The 15,000-nt window shown below is 62.6% G+C and overlaps 3 protein-coding genes across 3 annotated transcripts; 1 reads left to right on the forward strand and 2 right to left on the reverse strand.

Annotated features, from left to right (window-relative positions):
* ENH_00055590 (hypothetical protein) lies at positions 1-1,000 on the reverse strand (the record flags this gene model as incomplete). The annotated part of the gene is made up of 1 exon (XM_013581597.1): positions 1-1,000. A coding segment is annotated over one exon (1,000 nt), but the record flags the coding sequence as incomplete, so codon positions are not given.
* A 1,253-nt stretch (positions 1,001-2,253) lies between these two features.
* ENH_00055600 (hypothetical protein, conserved) lies at positions 2,254-4,281 on the forward strand (the record flags this gene model as incomplete). The annotated part of the gene is made up of 1 exon (XM_013581598.1): positions 2,254-4,281. One exon carries the CDS (start codon positions 2,254-2,256, stop codon positions 4,279-4,281), a length of 2,028 nt encoding a protein of 675 aa, XP_013437052.1.
* Positions 4,282-5,571: 1,290 nt separating this feature from the next.
* ENH_00055610 (hypothetical protein, conserved) lies at positions 5,572-10,276 on the reverse strand (the record flags this gene model as incomplete). Its single annotated transcript, XM_013581599.1, has 7 exons — positions 5,572-5,679; positions 5,915-7,462; positions 8,018-8,146; positions 8,529-8,759; positions 9,082-9,474; positions 9,641-9,871; positions 10,109-10,276. The coding sequence occupies 7 exons, from the start codon at positions 10,274-10,276 to the stop codon at positions 5,572-5,574; spliced, it is 2,808 nt and encodes a 935-aa protein (XP_013437053.1).
* Between the last annotated feature and the right edge of the window lie 4,724 nt (positions 10,277-15,000).

Consider the following 15,000-nt stretch of genomic DNA (forward strand, 5'->3'; position numbering starts at 1 on the left):
GGGGCCCGGGGGCCGGGGCCCCCGGGGGGCCCCCCGGGGGGCCCCCCGAGAGCCCCCAGGCGTAGAAAGCCAGCGAAAGGAGCGACAAAATGGAGAAAACGAAAGCCTGTCCGAAGATCATGGCGAGCCTGTTGGCAGCCTCGGGGTGGGCCTCGAGGAGGCCCCGAAGAGCAGCAGGAAGGGGCCAGAAAGGAGCAGCAAAGAGCAGCGCGAGAGCCACGGGAAGAGTGAAGAAAACGAAGGAAACGTCGAAGACGAGGCGGTGGAGGCGGCCGTAGCGCTCGACGAGGGCCTCCCAGAGGGGGGCCCCCAGGGCCCCCAGGGGGGCCCCCAGCAGGGGGGCCCCCAGCTGCTGCCCCAGGGTCTCCAAACCCCCGCAGTCCGCGTCCACTGCGTTGGCCACTGCCACGTGGGCCCCGTCGAGGAAGGCGAGGGCCCCGGCGAGGGGGAGGAAGAGTGTGGGGTTGTTGAGGTGTACGTACACCGCGAGCCAGGCCGCAGGCACCAACAGACCCCACACCAGACACCGCGCTGCAGTGGTGCTCAGCAGCAAAGTCTTCACGGAGGCCCTTTCTGCTGCTACGGAGGCCACCGGCGACAGCAGCAGCAGCGCGAGGTTGAAGGGGCCCCGCAGGGCCCCCACGCCCAGGGGGGCCCCCGCCAGAGAAGCAGCAAGGACTCCGAAAGAAGACCACCAGAGTGCTGCCTTCGCCACATTCGCCAACTGCCCATAAAGGTACCCCCGCAGCAGACTCTCCGAGGCCCTCAGGGCCTCTTCCTCGGGGGAGGGGCCCCCCGCGAAGACAGCCTGCGTCGCCGGCGACAGAAACGCCAGCGACTCGCTGCTGCTGCTGCTGCTGCTGCTGCTGCTGCTGCTGCTGCTGCTGCTGCTGCTGCTGCTGCTGCTGCCAGCCACCAGCGCCTCCGCAGCGCCCCCGGCGCTCTTCCCCTCCAGCAGCAGCTCCTCGCGCCGCCTCCCCTCACCCCGAGACCCGCTCATCCTCCCGCGCCCTCCTGCTGCTGCTGCCGCTGCTGCTGCTGCTGCTGCTGCTGCTGCTGCTGCGCTCGCAAACGGCGCACGGACCCCGCACGGGATGAGCCGCGCCACAGAGCCTCTCCCAAAGCCCTAAGTGCTGCAAAGCAAGGCGGCCCCACCCCCAGGCACAAGACGGAGCATCCTGTTCCGGCTGCCGCTGCTGCTGCCGCCGCCGCTGCTGCTGCTGCTGCTGCCGCTGCTGCTGCTGCTCGGCGCAGCCCCGTTAAGCTCAAAACTGAACTCCGCAGCGAAGGCGGCGCCCGCAGGAACTCGAAATGAACTGCGAAGGAAGCGGGAGAGCGCGGGCGGAGCTCTGGGCTGGGGTGTACGGACTGGCGGCGCTGCCGCGGAGTTCTCCCGCCCTTCTGTGCACCTCTTGGAAGTATTTAATCAATTACAATGAAGAAAAAAGGATAAAAGAACAAAACAGCGCGAAAGACAGACCCTGGTGCTGCCTCCGCCGAGCCCGGCTGACTGCTGAGCCGCAGCTGCTGCGCTGGGTATGTGTGCCTATGCCCGAAGCAGCTGCAGCAGCAGCAGCAGCAGCAGCAGGAAAGCTTGCCTCTAAGACTATTTAAGCTAATAATGGCCCATAACAATGGCTTCTGCTTCCCAGGAAAAGAGGAGACACGGCGCCCCTCTCCGTTGACGGGGCTTACAGCTGCTGCTGGGGCCTCGGGCGTTTACGTGCCTCTGCTTCGTTCTTTATTCTTCTTTTTATTTGCTTTTTTAGCAGCACTTTGCTGCTCGCGAGGTCGTGCTGCCCCTAAGCCCCGCGCCAGCCAGGCTGCTTAGTCGCCCGCGGTGGCTTGCACGCTGCTGCTGCTGCTGCTGCTGCAGCAGCAGCTGCATCAACTCCTTTTTTTTCGTGTGTCTGTCTCCTGTTGCTGCAGTCTATTTGCTTCTCTTCTGTGCATTCTTTCGACTGTCTCCGCTGCCCGCTGTCTCCCTGCTGCAGCGGGCGAGGCCCCCTGGCCTCTCCAGTGTCTCTACCTGGACACTGAGCTTAGCAGCAGCAGCAGCAGCTGCTGCTGCTGCTGCTCTTCCCGAAGCGTGGCTCTGACTGCAGCAGCAGCAGCAGCGACAGCTGATGGGGGCCTAGCTGTCTCCTCTGTCGCGCCCAGCCATCCCTTGGGCTCCAAAGGGCGCCGCAGCAGCAGCTGCAGCAGCAGCCACCGCAGCAGCAGCAGCGGCTGCTGCTGCTGCTGCAGTTGAAAATGGGCGTGCCCGGGGAGAGCTCGCCCGCGGCTTCCGCCGCGTCGGCAGCTCCCACGAGCCCGCGCGCCGCCGCCCCCGCAGCAGCAGCAACAGCAGCAGCAGCAGCTTCTGCTGCTGCTGCTCCCGTGCTGCGGGTAAACCGCTTCGTGCTGCTGGCGCTGCTGTCCCTCTACTGCTTCCTCTCGGGCCCCGCGTACTTCAACTGGTCCCCCATAGCGGACTCTTTGTATGTGCAGGGGACCTACGAGTGGCTGTGCAGCGAGCAGCAGCAGCAGCAGCAGCAGCAGCAGCAGCAGCAGCAGCAGCAGCGCGCAGCAGCAGCAGCGCGGTACGCCCCCAAGTGCCCCGCGCAGGAGCTGGCCGTCAGCAAACTCTTCGGGATCGTCTCCTGCTCCCACTTTGTCTTTTCTTTCTTCGGAGGTTTGCTGCTGGACTCTGTGGGGCCGCGAGCAGCAGCAGCAGCAGGTTTGCTGGCAGCTCTGGGGGGCTGGCTGCTGCTGGCCTTGTCTTCTGCTGCAGCAAATGGCTTTGTTGCTGCTGCAGTGCTCATAGGGGCAGGGGTGGACAGCGCCTTTTTGCCGTGTCTCTCTGTGGCGCAGCTTTTCCCCAGCAGCAGCAGCAGCACCATTTCTGTCTTGGGCTGCTGCAGGGCTTTGTCCTTTTTGCTGCCGCTTGCTGTTCGTGCTGCAGTGGTGCAGCAGCAAGTTGCCACCTGCCGCCAGGCGCTGCTGCTCTACGCCTGCTGCTGCCTCATCTTTTGTCTCCTTGTTGCTGCTCTCTTCTTGCCCCCGAGGCCCTTCACTGGCCCGCAGCAGCAGAAGCAGCAGCAGCAGCAGCAGCAGCAGCAGCAGCAGCAGCAGCACGAGGGCTGGGTGGTGGAGGTGCAGCAGGAGAAACCGTCCCACGGGGACCGCCCCACGCTGAGCGCAGCGGAAACGGGAGAAAGCTGCGAACTTACAGCAGCAGCAGCAGCAGCAACAGCAGCAGCAACAGCAGCAGACTCTCCCCCCTTGCCGCTGCCAGCGCCCTCAGGCGCAGCAGCAGCACCCGCAGCAGCAGCAGCAGCAGCACTATCACCAGCACCCGCAGCAACACCAGCACCATCAGCAGAACCCGCAGCAGCAGCAGCAGCAGCAGCAGCGCCAGCAGCAACAGCCCCGGCGCCCGCAGCAACACCAGCACTATCAGCAGAACCCGCAGCAGCAGCAGCAGCAGCAGCAGCGCCAGCAGCAACAGCCCCGGGGCCCGCAGCAACACCAGCACCACCAGCAGAACCCGCAGCAGCAGCAGCAGCAGCAGCAGCAGCAGCGGGAGGGCCTAGCTTCTGGTCGGAGTGCTGCTCGAGTTTGTACTTGCCGCTGCTGCCTTACTTTTGCTTCACAGTGACGAACGCTGTGGGGTTTGCTGCTGCTGCGCTGCAGCTGCTGCCAGCAGCTTACGAGTTCAGCCAAGTTGCTATAACTCTGTCTTTTATTCCAAGTCCCCTTTTTGGGGTTTTGGCGGACCTTTGGGGGGTTTTGCCGGTGATGTTTGTGGTTAGCAGCTGCGGGCTGCTGAGTTACGTTTGCTGCTGCTTCCCGCTGCTGCCTGCTGCAGTGCTGCTGCCTGCTGCAGTGCTGCTGCAGCACGCGGCGCCGCTGCTGTTCGCGCTGCACTGCTCCTTCTTGATGAGCCAGCTCTATGCTTTTGCTGCAGCAAACTTCTCCCCCCAAAACTCCGGCAAACTTGTGGGGTTTGTGTCTGCTGCTGCTGGGCTTTTTTCCCTCGTGGGGGCCCCCCTCAGGGCCCTCGCGCTGCAGCACGGCTTCCTGCTGCTCTGCTACGTTGCTGTTGCTTTTGGCCTCGCCAACTACTTCATGCTGCTGCTGCTGCTGCTCGCTTCCAGGCGCAAGCGCCGCCGAGAGCGGCAGCAAGCCCTGCTGCTGCAGCAGCAGCAGCAGCAGCTGCTGCTGCTGCAGCAAAGCACGCAGCAGCCCGCTGCCGGCCCGGCCAGCAAGTGCCCACACCCCACGCACCTTGACGTCTAGAATGGGGGACAACTCGCTGCAGCAGCAGCAGCAGCAGCAGCAGCAGCAGCAGCGGGGGCGGCGGCAGGGCGGCGGCGTCAGCAGCAAGAGCTGCAGCAGTGGCCGCAGCAGCGGCAACAGCAGCGACAGCGGGGGCGCAAAAGCTCGAGGGAAGACACCAGATAGAGCAGCAGCTGGTGCTGCTGCTGCTGCTGCAGCAAGCAACAGCAGCAACAAGCAGCAGCAGCAGCAGCACGCCCGCAGGGACAGCAGATACAACGCAGTCTTATTTCCTGTGACAATGTGAAAGCACCCGCAGCAGAAAGTGGATATTTTGCCTGCTGCACCTGCTGCAGCGCAGCAGAAGAGGGTGCAGAGGCTGCTGCTGCAGCGACTGTGCTGCAGCGGCTGCTGCTGCAGCGGCTGCTGCTGCTGCGGTATTGTTTTTTAATGTGCACAGCAGTTTATTCCCGTGCAGTTGCATGGGAAGTTAGTCAAAAAGCAAGTGAGCCTCCACACGAGGCCACTGTGCAGCGGCTGCTGCTGCTGCTGCTGCTGCCGCTGCTGCGGCTGCTTCAGCACCAGCACCAAGCAGCAAACTGTGTTTTATAAGACAAGAGAAATCTCTTGTAGCCCTTTAGTAAAGGGTGCTTGTTGGCGTCCCTCTTCTGCTGCTGCTGTTGCTGCTGCTGTTGCTGCTGCTGCTGCTGCTGCTAGAGCACAGGCACTGTTGGGGTCTCGCTAGCTAGTGCGTAGAGCTGCTGCAGCTGCAGCGAGGGCTGCAGGGCAGTACCTTCGGTCAGCAGGAAGTGCAGCAGCAGCAGCAGCAGCAGCAGCAGCAGCAGCAGCAGGACAGGGTGGGAAGTGTGACGCAGTTAGAGCCAATTGTCGTTTTGGTTTGCCTTTTGGCAAAAGAGAAATGCCTCCTTTGAGGTGTACGTACACCCCAGGAGAAGAAAGCAAAAGAGAAATAGAACAGCAGCAGCAAGACGGAGACATATACTGCGCTCCTACAGCTTCTCCCTCTGGGCCAGTCGGGCCTTCAGCAGCAGCAGCAGCTGCTGCTGCTGCTCCTGCTGCTGCTGCTGCTGCTGACGCTGCTGCTGCACTGGAACTGGATGCTTCTGTGGCTGCTGCTGCTGCACTAGAACTGGACGTTTTTGTGGTTGCTGCTGCTCTCCTCACTTCAGTTGCTGCTGCTGCAGCGCCTCTTGGGTGTCTCGAGCGAACGCTGCGACTGCCGCTGCTGCGGCACGGCAGCTGCTGCCACTGCTGCTGCAGCAGCAGCTGCTGCTGCTGCTGCTGCTGGCTTCAGACTTTGGCGCCTGCCATGCGGAAGAGCTCCTTCGCCTTTTCGTGGCGGTCGAGAAGGCGCATGAAGCGCTGGCGAATGCGGGGGTCCTTGAGTTGTTCAGGTGTCTGTACACCGCGCACGCGCAAACCCTAAACCCTAAACCCTAAACCCTAAACCCTAAACCCTAAATTCCACTCGCCGTAGCTGCAGCAACTGCGCAGCAGCAGCTGGCTAAGCTGCAAATCTGTCTCGCAATTTGGCACTGCCGCGACAAAGGCAGTCTCGGCCAGATGAAGCACCACACGATGATTTGCTGCTGCTGCTGCTGTTGCTGCTGCTGCTGCTGCTGCTGCGACTTACTGCCATGAGTTTATTCACGTCGAGACCTTCCCTACGGCCATCGTCTACAAACTCGGCCCACCCAGGACACACTGACAAGTCGCTGCTGGCTTGCTGCTGCTGCATGAGCTGCTGCTGCTGCTGCGACATGGGTTGCTGCTGCATAGGCAGCTGCTGCTGCGGCTGCATAGGCTGCTGCTGCTGCATAAGCTGCTGCTGCTGCGAAGGCATAACCTGCTGCTGCTGCATAGGCAGCTGCTGTGGCATAGGCTGCTGATGGTGCATAGGCTGCTGCTGCATAGGCTGCTGCTGCTGCATGAGCTGCTGCTGCATAGGCTGCTGTATCGGTGGCTGGTGTTGTTGTATAGGCTGCTGTTGCATAGGCTGCTGTTGCATAGGCTGCTGCTGCTGCATAAACTGCTGCTGCTGCATAGGCTGCTGCTGCTGCATTGCCTGCTGCTGCTGCATAGGCTGCTGCTGCTGCATAGGCTGTTGCTGCTGCATAGGCTGCTGCTGCATAGGCTGCTGCTGCTGCATAGGCTGTTGCTGCTGCATAGGCTGTTGCTGCTGCACAGGCTGTTGCTGCATGGGCTGCTGCTGCTGCTGCTGCATAGGCTGATGCTGCTGCTGCATAGGCTGATGCTGCTGCTGCATGGGCTGCTGCTGCTGCAAGGGCTGCGGCTGCAAGGGCACCATAAGGGTGTGCGCGGTGTGCTGCTGCATGCGGAGAGCTTGCTGCTGCTGCTGCAGCAAAAAAGGGTGAGCTGGCAGCACAGGCACAGGATGCAGCAGCAGCCCCTGCGGACCCAAAATGGCCCCAGGCACAGGGACTCTGACGAAGCCGCCTGGGGCCTGGTGCAGCAGCCTGGCAGCTTGCTGCTGCTGCAGCAGCTGCTGCTGCTGCAGGTGCTGCTGCGAATGAAGCAGCTGCGAGTGCGCCTTCATGTGCTGCTGCGGCTGCTGTGGCTGCGCCGGTTGCTGCGCTGGTTGCTGCTGCTGCTGCTGCTGCTCGTGGTGCCGCAGAGAAGAAGGAGAATCGTCGTGAGCCTTTGCAGCAGTCTGCTGCTGGGCTGCAGGAGCAGCAGCTGATGCTGCCAGCGTAGCGCCTTGTCCCTGCTGCTGCTGCTGCACCGGCTGCTGCTGTAGCTGCTGCTGCTGCTGCTGCGGAGGCGGTGGGGGTGGCGGCGGCGGGGCAGGCACAACGGATGCTTCCTGCTGCTGCAGAACGCTTGCCACAGTCTGCTGCTGCTGCTGCTGCTGCTGCGCCGGCGGCTGCACTTTCTGCTGCTCTCCCGCTTGCTGCTGCTGCTGCTGCTGCTGCTGTTGCTGCTGCTCCCTGTTGAGCCGCGTGAGCCCCCCAGGAACTGAGGCCTCGAAGGCATCCACATGCTTGCTGGGGGCCCTGCTGCTGCCTTTGGCTCTGCTGCGGAAAGGGTCTGCTGCAGCACGGCTGCCCAAAAAACCCCCAGCAGCAAAAGGCAAACGGCCCCCACCCCCGGGGGCCCCAAAAGAGGGGCCCCCCCTTGCTGCTGGCAGCGGCTCTGTGGGCGGCGGCACCTCCACGGGAGCCTGTGCGCAGCAGCAGCAGCAGCAGCAGCAGCAGCAGCAGCAGCAGCAGCAAAGGGGCAAGAGGACGTAGAAACCTTTTAAAAGAAGCAAACCGAAACATGCGAGATGCTCCACGGAGCCAGCAGCAGCAGCAACAGCAGACCGTCAGGCCACGCAGCAGAAATAGCCGAGGGGCCGAAGAGACAAAAAGAGAGTAAAAAAAGAAAATAGAAGACAGAGATATTTGAAATGAAACAAAAAAGACAAAAAAGAGACAAAAATAGATTAGAAAGACACAAAAAAGATATTAGAAAGACAAAAAAGAGGCATTATTAAGACACTGGGAGGCCCAAGAGCCGCCGCAGCAGCCGCAGCAGCAGCCGCAGCAGCAGCCGCAGCAGCAGCGGCGGAAAGGCCGGAGACAACCGAACCACAGCAGCAGCAGAAAAGGACAGAAACAACCGAGTTGCAGCAGCAGCAGCAGTAGCAGCAGGAGCAGAGAAGAAATGAGACGGAAGAGAGAGCACCGCAGCAGCAGCAGCAGCAGCAGCAGCAGCAGCAGCAGCAAGCGCTCACAGCTCTTAGACGGGAGAAGGGATCGGACAGCCACAGGGGGAGGATCGTCTCCTCCGCCTCCTCCCCGATCCCATAAACGTAGTCAAGGGGAGCAGCAGCAGCAGCAGCAGCAGCGCAGCCGCGGGCCTCCTGCAGCAGCACAGAGGACGGCACAGCCACGCTCTCAAGCCACGGCAGCAGAAGCAGCAGCAGCTGCAGCAGCAGCTGCAGCAGCAGCAGCAGCTGGCAGTGTCATGCTGCGGCTGCTGCTGTTGCTGACACGGAGCAGGCACATGTCAGCGGCTAATTGCAGCAGCACAACAGCAACAACAAAGCGAAGAACAGCAGCAAAAGCACCAGCAAGAGCAGCAGCAACAGCAGCAACGGCAGCAACAGAAGCACCAACAGCACCGGCAAGAGCATCTCCACAAACGCCAGCAACAGCCGCAGCAAAAGCGGCAGCAACAGCCGCAGCAGCAGCAGCAGCAGCAGCAGCAGGAGTTCTTGCCTCGTTGAGCGTGTGCGCTGCTACGCGCAGCACCGCCTCCAAAGCAGCATCTTCTGTCCAGGGGAGACGATCCCGATCCCCAGGATTTGGAGTGCAGCGGGAGACAAGAGAAGCAACAGCATAGTTGCTGCGGCGAAGAGACACGAGAAAAGCAGCATCGAAGTGCTGCGCTGCTGCGCGCCGCTGCTGCTGCTGCTCTGCTGCAGCAAGCTGCGCCAAACGGCCCTCGGGGGAAAACGCCGCAGTCGGCAGCAGCTGCACACGCGCTCCAGCGCACGCAGCACACACACACGCCGTCAGCAGCAGCAGCAGCAGCAGCAGCAGCAGCAGCAAAGGCAGCAAGGCGAGAGAAGCAGCAGCAAGGTAAAAGCAGCAGCTGCAACGGGAAGACAGCTGCAACAGCAGAAGCCACGCGGCCTGCAGCAACCTCTGTGCTCTGTCTAGCCCCGACGTCTCAAACAGGGGCAGCAGCAGCAGTACGAGCAGCAGCAGCAGCAGCAGCAGCAGCGAGTGCAGCTCTCCCGGCGGTCGCAGCAGCAGCAGCAGCAGCAACAGCTGCAGCAGGCCACCTGCCTACCAGGGGAGCAGCCTCGACAGGAGCAGCAAATATCTCAATCTCCAAAGCCTTTGCTTCGCGGTGCGTCAGCAGAGCCAGCCGAGTTTGCTGCAGCAGCAAAGAGACACGGGAGCTTCCCCGCTGCTGCGTCGACAGCAGCAGCTCGCTCTGGGAGAGAAAAGCCAAAAGACACCGCTGCAGGTCCCGCAGCAGCAGCTTCCGGGGGTCTTCATCCACCTCGCACAGCATCTCTTCTGCTGCTGCAGCATCTGCTGCTGCTGCTGCTGCTGCTGCTGGAGGCGAAAGCAGCGACTCCGCACCCCCGCCCTTGCTGCTGCTGCTGCTGCTGCTGCTGCTCTCCACAGGGTCCTGCAGGTCCGCGTACAGCTCTGCTGCTTCGTCTATTGCGCCCACCTAAATAATACAACACAACACAGCAGCAGCAGCAGCAGCAGCAGCAGCAGCCGACTGGGCCTCTAAAAGACACTCAAAAGGACAAAAGGAGAGAAAGTAGCAGCAGCAAACCGCGCCAATTTGCTGCAGCTGCATGCACGGGCCCTAGACGGGTGACGCGTCTTACCAGGTTCTGGCTCGCCGCAAAGGGATCGCCTGTCTCCATTTGCTGCTGCTGCTGCTGCTGCTGCTGCTGAGGTACCTCTCTAACCTTCCACGGGATAGGGACTGGCTGCTGCAGCAGCAAAGCGAAAAGCGCATGCAGCGGATAGGGGTCTGCTGCTATGAGGTGTCTCGACAGCAGCAGCAGCTGCCGCGCAACAGCTAGCCAGCTTTGGCCCTCGGCCGCGGACTGCATCTGCAGCGCAGCACAGAAACGCAGCAGCAGCAGCAGCAGCAGCATCAGTGTAACAGCAGCAACAAAGGGTGCAGGGCAGCAGCAGGGGGACTCGTGGCCACAAGACGTTCAGCAGCAGCGCCATAAACAGAAGGCAGCAGCTGCAGCAGCAGAGGGTGCAGCAAGTGCAGCAGCAAAAAAACAGCAGCTGCAGCAGCAAAGGCTACGGCAGCAGCAGCAGCAGCGCGAACGGCCCACTTGTGCTGCTAAGGTCAGCTGCGAGGCGCAGCGCGCAGTGAGGGGCCCGAAGCAGCAAACTGCAGCAGGAGCAGCAACAAGAGCAGCAGCAGCTTCTGCTTCGTCTCCCTTAAGAGTGGCCAGCAGCGCGGAAACAGAGTGCTGCGGCAGGCTGTAAGACAGCAGCATGCAAAGAAAGGGTTTGCTGCAGCAGCAGCTAGCAGCAGCAACGCAGCTCAGGGCTATTTCCACTGGAGTGTCTGCTCTGTTTCCCAACGCAGACACAGCAGCAAAAAGCCGCCGGAAAACAGAAGCATAGTGCGGGAATCCCAAGCTCTTCTTCATCTTGCTGCTGCTGCTGCTGCTGCTGCTGCTGCTGCTGCTGGTGTCGAGGTTTGCCAGCAAGTTGCCGCTGCCGCCCGCGCCGCTGCTGCTGCCGCTGCTGCTGCTGTCGCTGCTGCTGCTGCTGCTGCCCTCGCGCTGCTGCACTGCAGCATCAGCCAGGGTCTGATACCCCAGGGCCATTTCAGTGGTGAGCCGCAGAGCCACCTGCAGCAGCTCGCGGGCTATTTCGCGCTGGAGCAGGCCGTCTGCTGCTGCAGCAGCCGCTGCTGCTGCTCCGCCTTCCGCAGCAGCAGCAGCAGCGCCAGCAGCCACCGCAGCAAGAGGCTCGTGCTGCAGCAGCTCAAGGCACACTTCTAGCAGCCGCCGGCAGGGCAGCGCGAGCACGCGCTCCAGCTGTCTGTACACTGCAGCAGCAGCAGCAAGATGCAGTTGCAGCAGCCGCTCAACAAACAGCAGCAGCCGCAGCAGCCGGCCTCCCTGCATTGCAAATACAGACTTGGGGGCGTGGGCGTAGGCCTGCAGCAAACCGCAGCAGCAGCAGCAGCAGCAGCAGCAGCAGCAGACGCAGCAGCACGGGCATTCACCACAGCGCGCAGCAGCAGCAATAAGACTTTCTAGAGAAGCAGCCAGTGAGCTAGTCGGGCACTCTGCTGGCTTTGCTGCTGCTGCTGCTTTTGTTATTTCTGCTGCTTTTGTTCCTTGTTGCGTTTGCTGCTGCTGCTGCTGCTTTGCTGCTGCTGCTGCTGCTTAGCTTTCCTTCCAGAACTCACCGGACGGTCCGGGCAGTTTGGAAGCTCCTGCGCAGCAGCAGCTGGGGGGTCTGAATCAGCAGCGGCTGCTGCTTCTGCTGCTGCAGCTGCTGCTGCTGTTTCTGCTGCTGCCGCACTTTCGTCCTCTTCCGCTGCAGCTGGCTGCGCAGGCGCGTTCGCAGGAGCGTCATCCGACTCTGCTGCATCCGCAGCTGCTGCTGCTGCTGCTGCGGGTGCTTCTGCTGCTGCTGCTGCTGCTGCTGCTGCTGCTGCTGCTTCCGCAGGCTGGCTGGAGCCCTCCAGGGCCCGCAGCGCAGCAGCAAGCAGGTAATCAAGACACTCGAAAATGAGGGAATAAACGGGAAGGCCCATCAGGGAAAGAGCAGCAGCAGCTTCTGCTGCTGCTCCCCGCAGCTGTGCTGCTGTTGAAAGAGAAGCTCTTGCAATTAAAGACAGCAGCTCCGCTATTTCCTCCATGCGCACAACCTCGGCAGACAGCTGGTGCTGCAGCAGACACACACACTAGCAGCAGCACATCCTCTGCTGCTGCTGCTGCTGCTGCTGCTGCTGTTGCTGCTGCTGTTGCTGCGTGCGCCGTCTACACGAAACGCTGGACGTTCCTCTGCTGCTGCTGCCGCTGCTGCCACGCTGCCGCAATGAAGGCGCTGAAAGTGGAAGACGCCATTTGCTGCAGCTGCTGCAGCTGCTGCAGCTGCTGCAGCTGCAGCAGCAGTTGCAGCTGCTGCAGCTGCTGCAGCTGCAGCAGCAGTTGCAGGACGTACCATTCGCAGGGCCAGAAGGGGCGCAAGTGCTTCCCCGCTGCTGCTTGCTGCTGCTGGCTGCTTTTCCCCTGCCGCTGCTGCTTCTGCTGCAGCGAGCTGCTGCAGCAGCTGGGCTGCCAAGGCACTCTGCACCTGCCGCCAAACCCGCAGCACATCTCCTGCTGCTTCATCTCCTCCCTCTTCTGCTGCTGCATCTGCAACAACAGTTTCTGAAGGGCCCATGGAGAGGTGGCCTGTGGCCAGCCCCAGGAGGCTGTTCTCTGCTGCTGCTGCTGCTGCTGCTCCTGCTGCTGCTGCTGATATCCGCAGCCGGCACAGCAGGAACAGAGGCATCGGCTCTTCAGGCAACGAGTCCTCGCCTTCCTGAGGAGCCGTCCGCAGCACAGCAGCAACAGCAATTGCAGCAGCAGGTACGCCACAGGGCAGCAGCAGCAACAGCAGCAACAGCAGCAGCAGCCGCAGCAACTGCTGCTGCTCACGAGTGCCAGGTGCTGCGGCGTGTAGGGAGCCCGAAGCGTCTCCATAAGGGACGGCAGTTTGGTTGACAGTGTAACAACGTGCGTCTCTGCAGCAGCGGAGGAGCTGCTGCTGCTGCTGCTGCTGCTGCTGCTGCTGCCGGGCGCAGCAGCAGGGTCCGCACCAAGTGCTGCCAGCAACGAAGACACTGCTCGCGGAGGACACACTGAAGGCCTCGTGGCAGAAGGGACAATGTGGAAAGAAAAGGGTACAGTTGGCAGCACAGCTCCGGGGGCCCAGGGGCCCATTGCCTGCAGCAGCAGCAGCCCCGCCTGCTGCAGCTGCGGCAGCAGCACGCTGCACTGCAGCAGCTGCCGCAGCACGTACGCCTGAGAGTCTTTCAGCTGTACGAACACCTGCCGCTGCACCCGGCAAACCCACGACAAGCAGCTCCGCAGCTGCAGCACGGCCTGAGCAGCAACACCAGCAGCAGCAGCAGCAGCAGCAGCAGCAGCAGCAGCAGCTCGTCTAAGCTCACGGTTCAGGCAGCACAGATTAACTGCTGCCCGCAGATCTTGTTCAGCTGTTGCTGCTGCTTCGCCATCATACCAGCAAGATGCGCTCGCGCTGCCACAGCAGCAGCAGCACGTGCAGCAGCGGCAAGCCCAAACAGCAGCAGCACCAACCCAAGAAGGGGCAGCAGCGCACAAGAAGCAGCTGCTGCAGGAGCTGCGGCAGCAGCAGCAGCAGCAGCAGCAGCACCGAAGCGCCCACCTCCTGCCTGAACCCCTCGAGGGTTTTAAGCCACTGCACAGCTTCATGGCGCTGCTGTGCTTGTTGCAGCTGCTGCTTCAGCTTGCCGCTGCTGCTGCTGCTGCTGCTGCTGCTGCAGCCGATCCACTGGCCCGCGGCCAGCAGCGCAGCAGCCGCCAGCAGCAGCACGTGCTGCAGCTGCGACCGCCTGAGGCCCACCCAAAGAAGGCCCTGGGAGTCCTTCAGTGCTGCTTCTGCTGCTGCCAAATCTTCCACAAGAGAAGGGGCTAAAGAATAAACAGCAGCAAACAGCAGCTGCAGCAGCAGCTCCAGGGTGGGCAGGCAGCAGTCCCGCGCAGCCACCCACAGAGCCAGCAGCTTGGCCATCGCCGGCGACCCGCCGCCGCCAGCAGCAGCAGCAGCAGCAGCAGCAGCAGCAGCAGCAGCACTCTCCGCAAGCCACTCAGCAGGAGGAGAAAGACAAGACACGCAGCGAACAACAGCAGACAACACTGCGCCGAGGCCCTCTGGGGATACGCCCACGCTGAAGCCAATCCCCGCCACCACCGGCACGCTGCTGCTGCTGCTGCTGCTGCTGCTGCTGCTGCTGTAGGGGGGGGCGCTGCTGCCGTTGAGCGCCGCTGCTGACGGGTCTTGCTGCTGCTGCAGCAGCTGCCGCTCCCACGGCAGCAAGCCGTCCTCGTCTACTGCCTCCTCGGGGTGCTCCTCTCCCTCGTCGGCCAGTGCTGCTGCTGCTGCTGCTGCTGCTGCGCTCGGTGCTGCTGCTGCAGTCGTTGTTAGCTCCCACTGCTCCTCCGTGAGGTCGTCCCCAGCCAGCAGCAGCTGCGGGCAGCGCCGCAGCAGCAGCAGCAGCAGACGCGCAGCAACTTTTGCTGCTGCCATCTCCTCTGTTGACGGCGGCAGCCGCCAAGAAGACCCCGGAAGACAGGTAAGGTCGTTCAGCCCCGGATTGCTGCTGCTGCTGCTGCTGCTGCTGTTGCTGCTGCTGCTGCTGCTGGGCTTTGGAACGTCTCCCCAATCAATTTCCGGCAGCTGAACTCCCAGTGAGTCTGCGGCTCCTGCTAAGAGGGTGGCGTTGCTGCTGCTGCTGTCTGCTGCTGGGTCTGCATCGGCTGCTGCTGCTGCTGCTGCTGCTGCATCTTCGGAAGCAGCAGAACCGTCAGGGGCCTCTGCTGCTCTCAAACCCCCCCGCAGCCCGCAAGGGGCGCTGCTGATGCGAAGGGCCCCCAGAAGACAGGGTACAGTTGGGGGCCCCAGCAAAGGCTGCAGCGGGAGGTAGTGGGGGGCCCCCATCAGCAGCACGGCCACTTCAGCAGCAGACGGCAGCTGCTGCTGCTGCTGCTGCTGCTGCTGCTGCTGCTGCTGCGGCTGCGGGGGTGAGTTCTTGCCCTCGCCCCCAAATACCTGCTGCAACGCGCTGTGCAGCAGCAGCACCCGCCGCGCCAGCAACGGGTCCCCCTGCAGCAGCTGTACATACACCGCAGCAGCAGCAGCAGCAGCAGCCGCATAGGACCTCGTGAAGGGAAGCAAAGCCCGCAACAGCAAAGCGGCAGCAGCAGCAGCTGCTGCAACAGCAGCAGCAGCAACTGCAACAGCTGCAGCAGCAGCAGCTGCAGCAGCAGCAGCGCACCGTTGTGAATGTCGTCTCCTGCCCTGCAGCTGTCCACGTGGGAGACGCAAGAAGCAGTGTGTCTGCAGCAGCAGCAGCAGCAGCTGCTGCTGCTGCTGCCGCCGCAGACGCTGGCTGCTCGGCGGCGCCAGAAGCAGCAGCAGCAGCAGCAGCAGCAGGGGACTCCCCTGCTGCAGT

The sequence above is a fragment of the Eimeria necatrix genome, genomic scaffold (genome assembly GCF_000499385.1).
Source record: "Eimeria necatrix Houghton genomic scaffold, Enh_scaff457, whole genome shotgun sequence".
In the NCBI taxonomy this organism is placed as follows: Eukaryota; Apicomplexa; class Conoidasida; order Eucoccidiorida; family Eimeriidae; genus Eimeria; species Eimeria necatrix.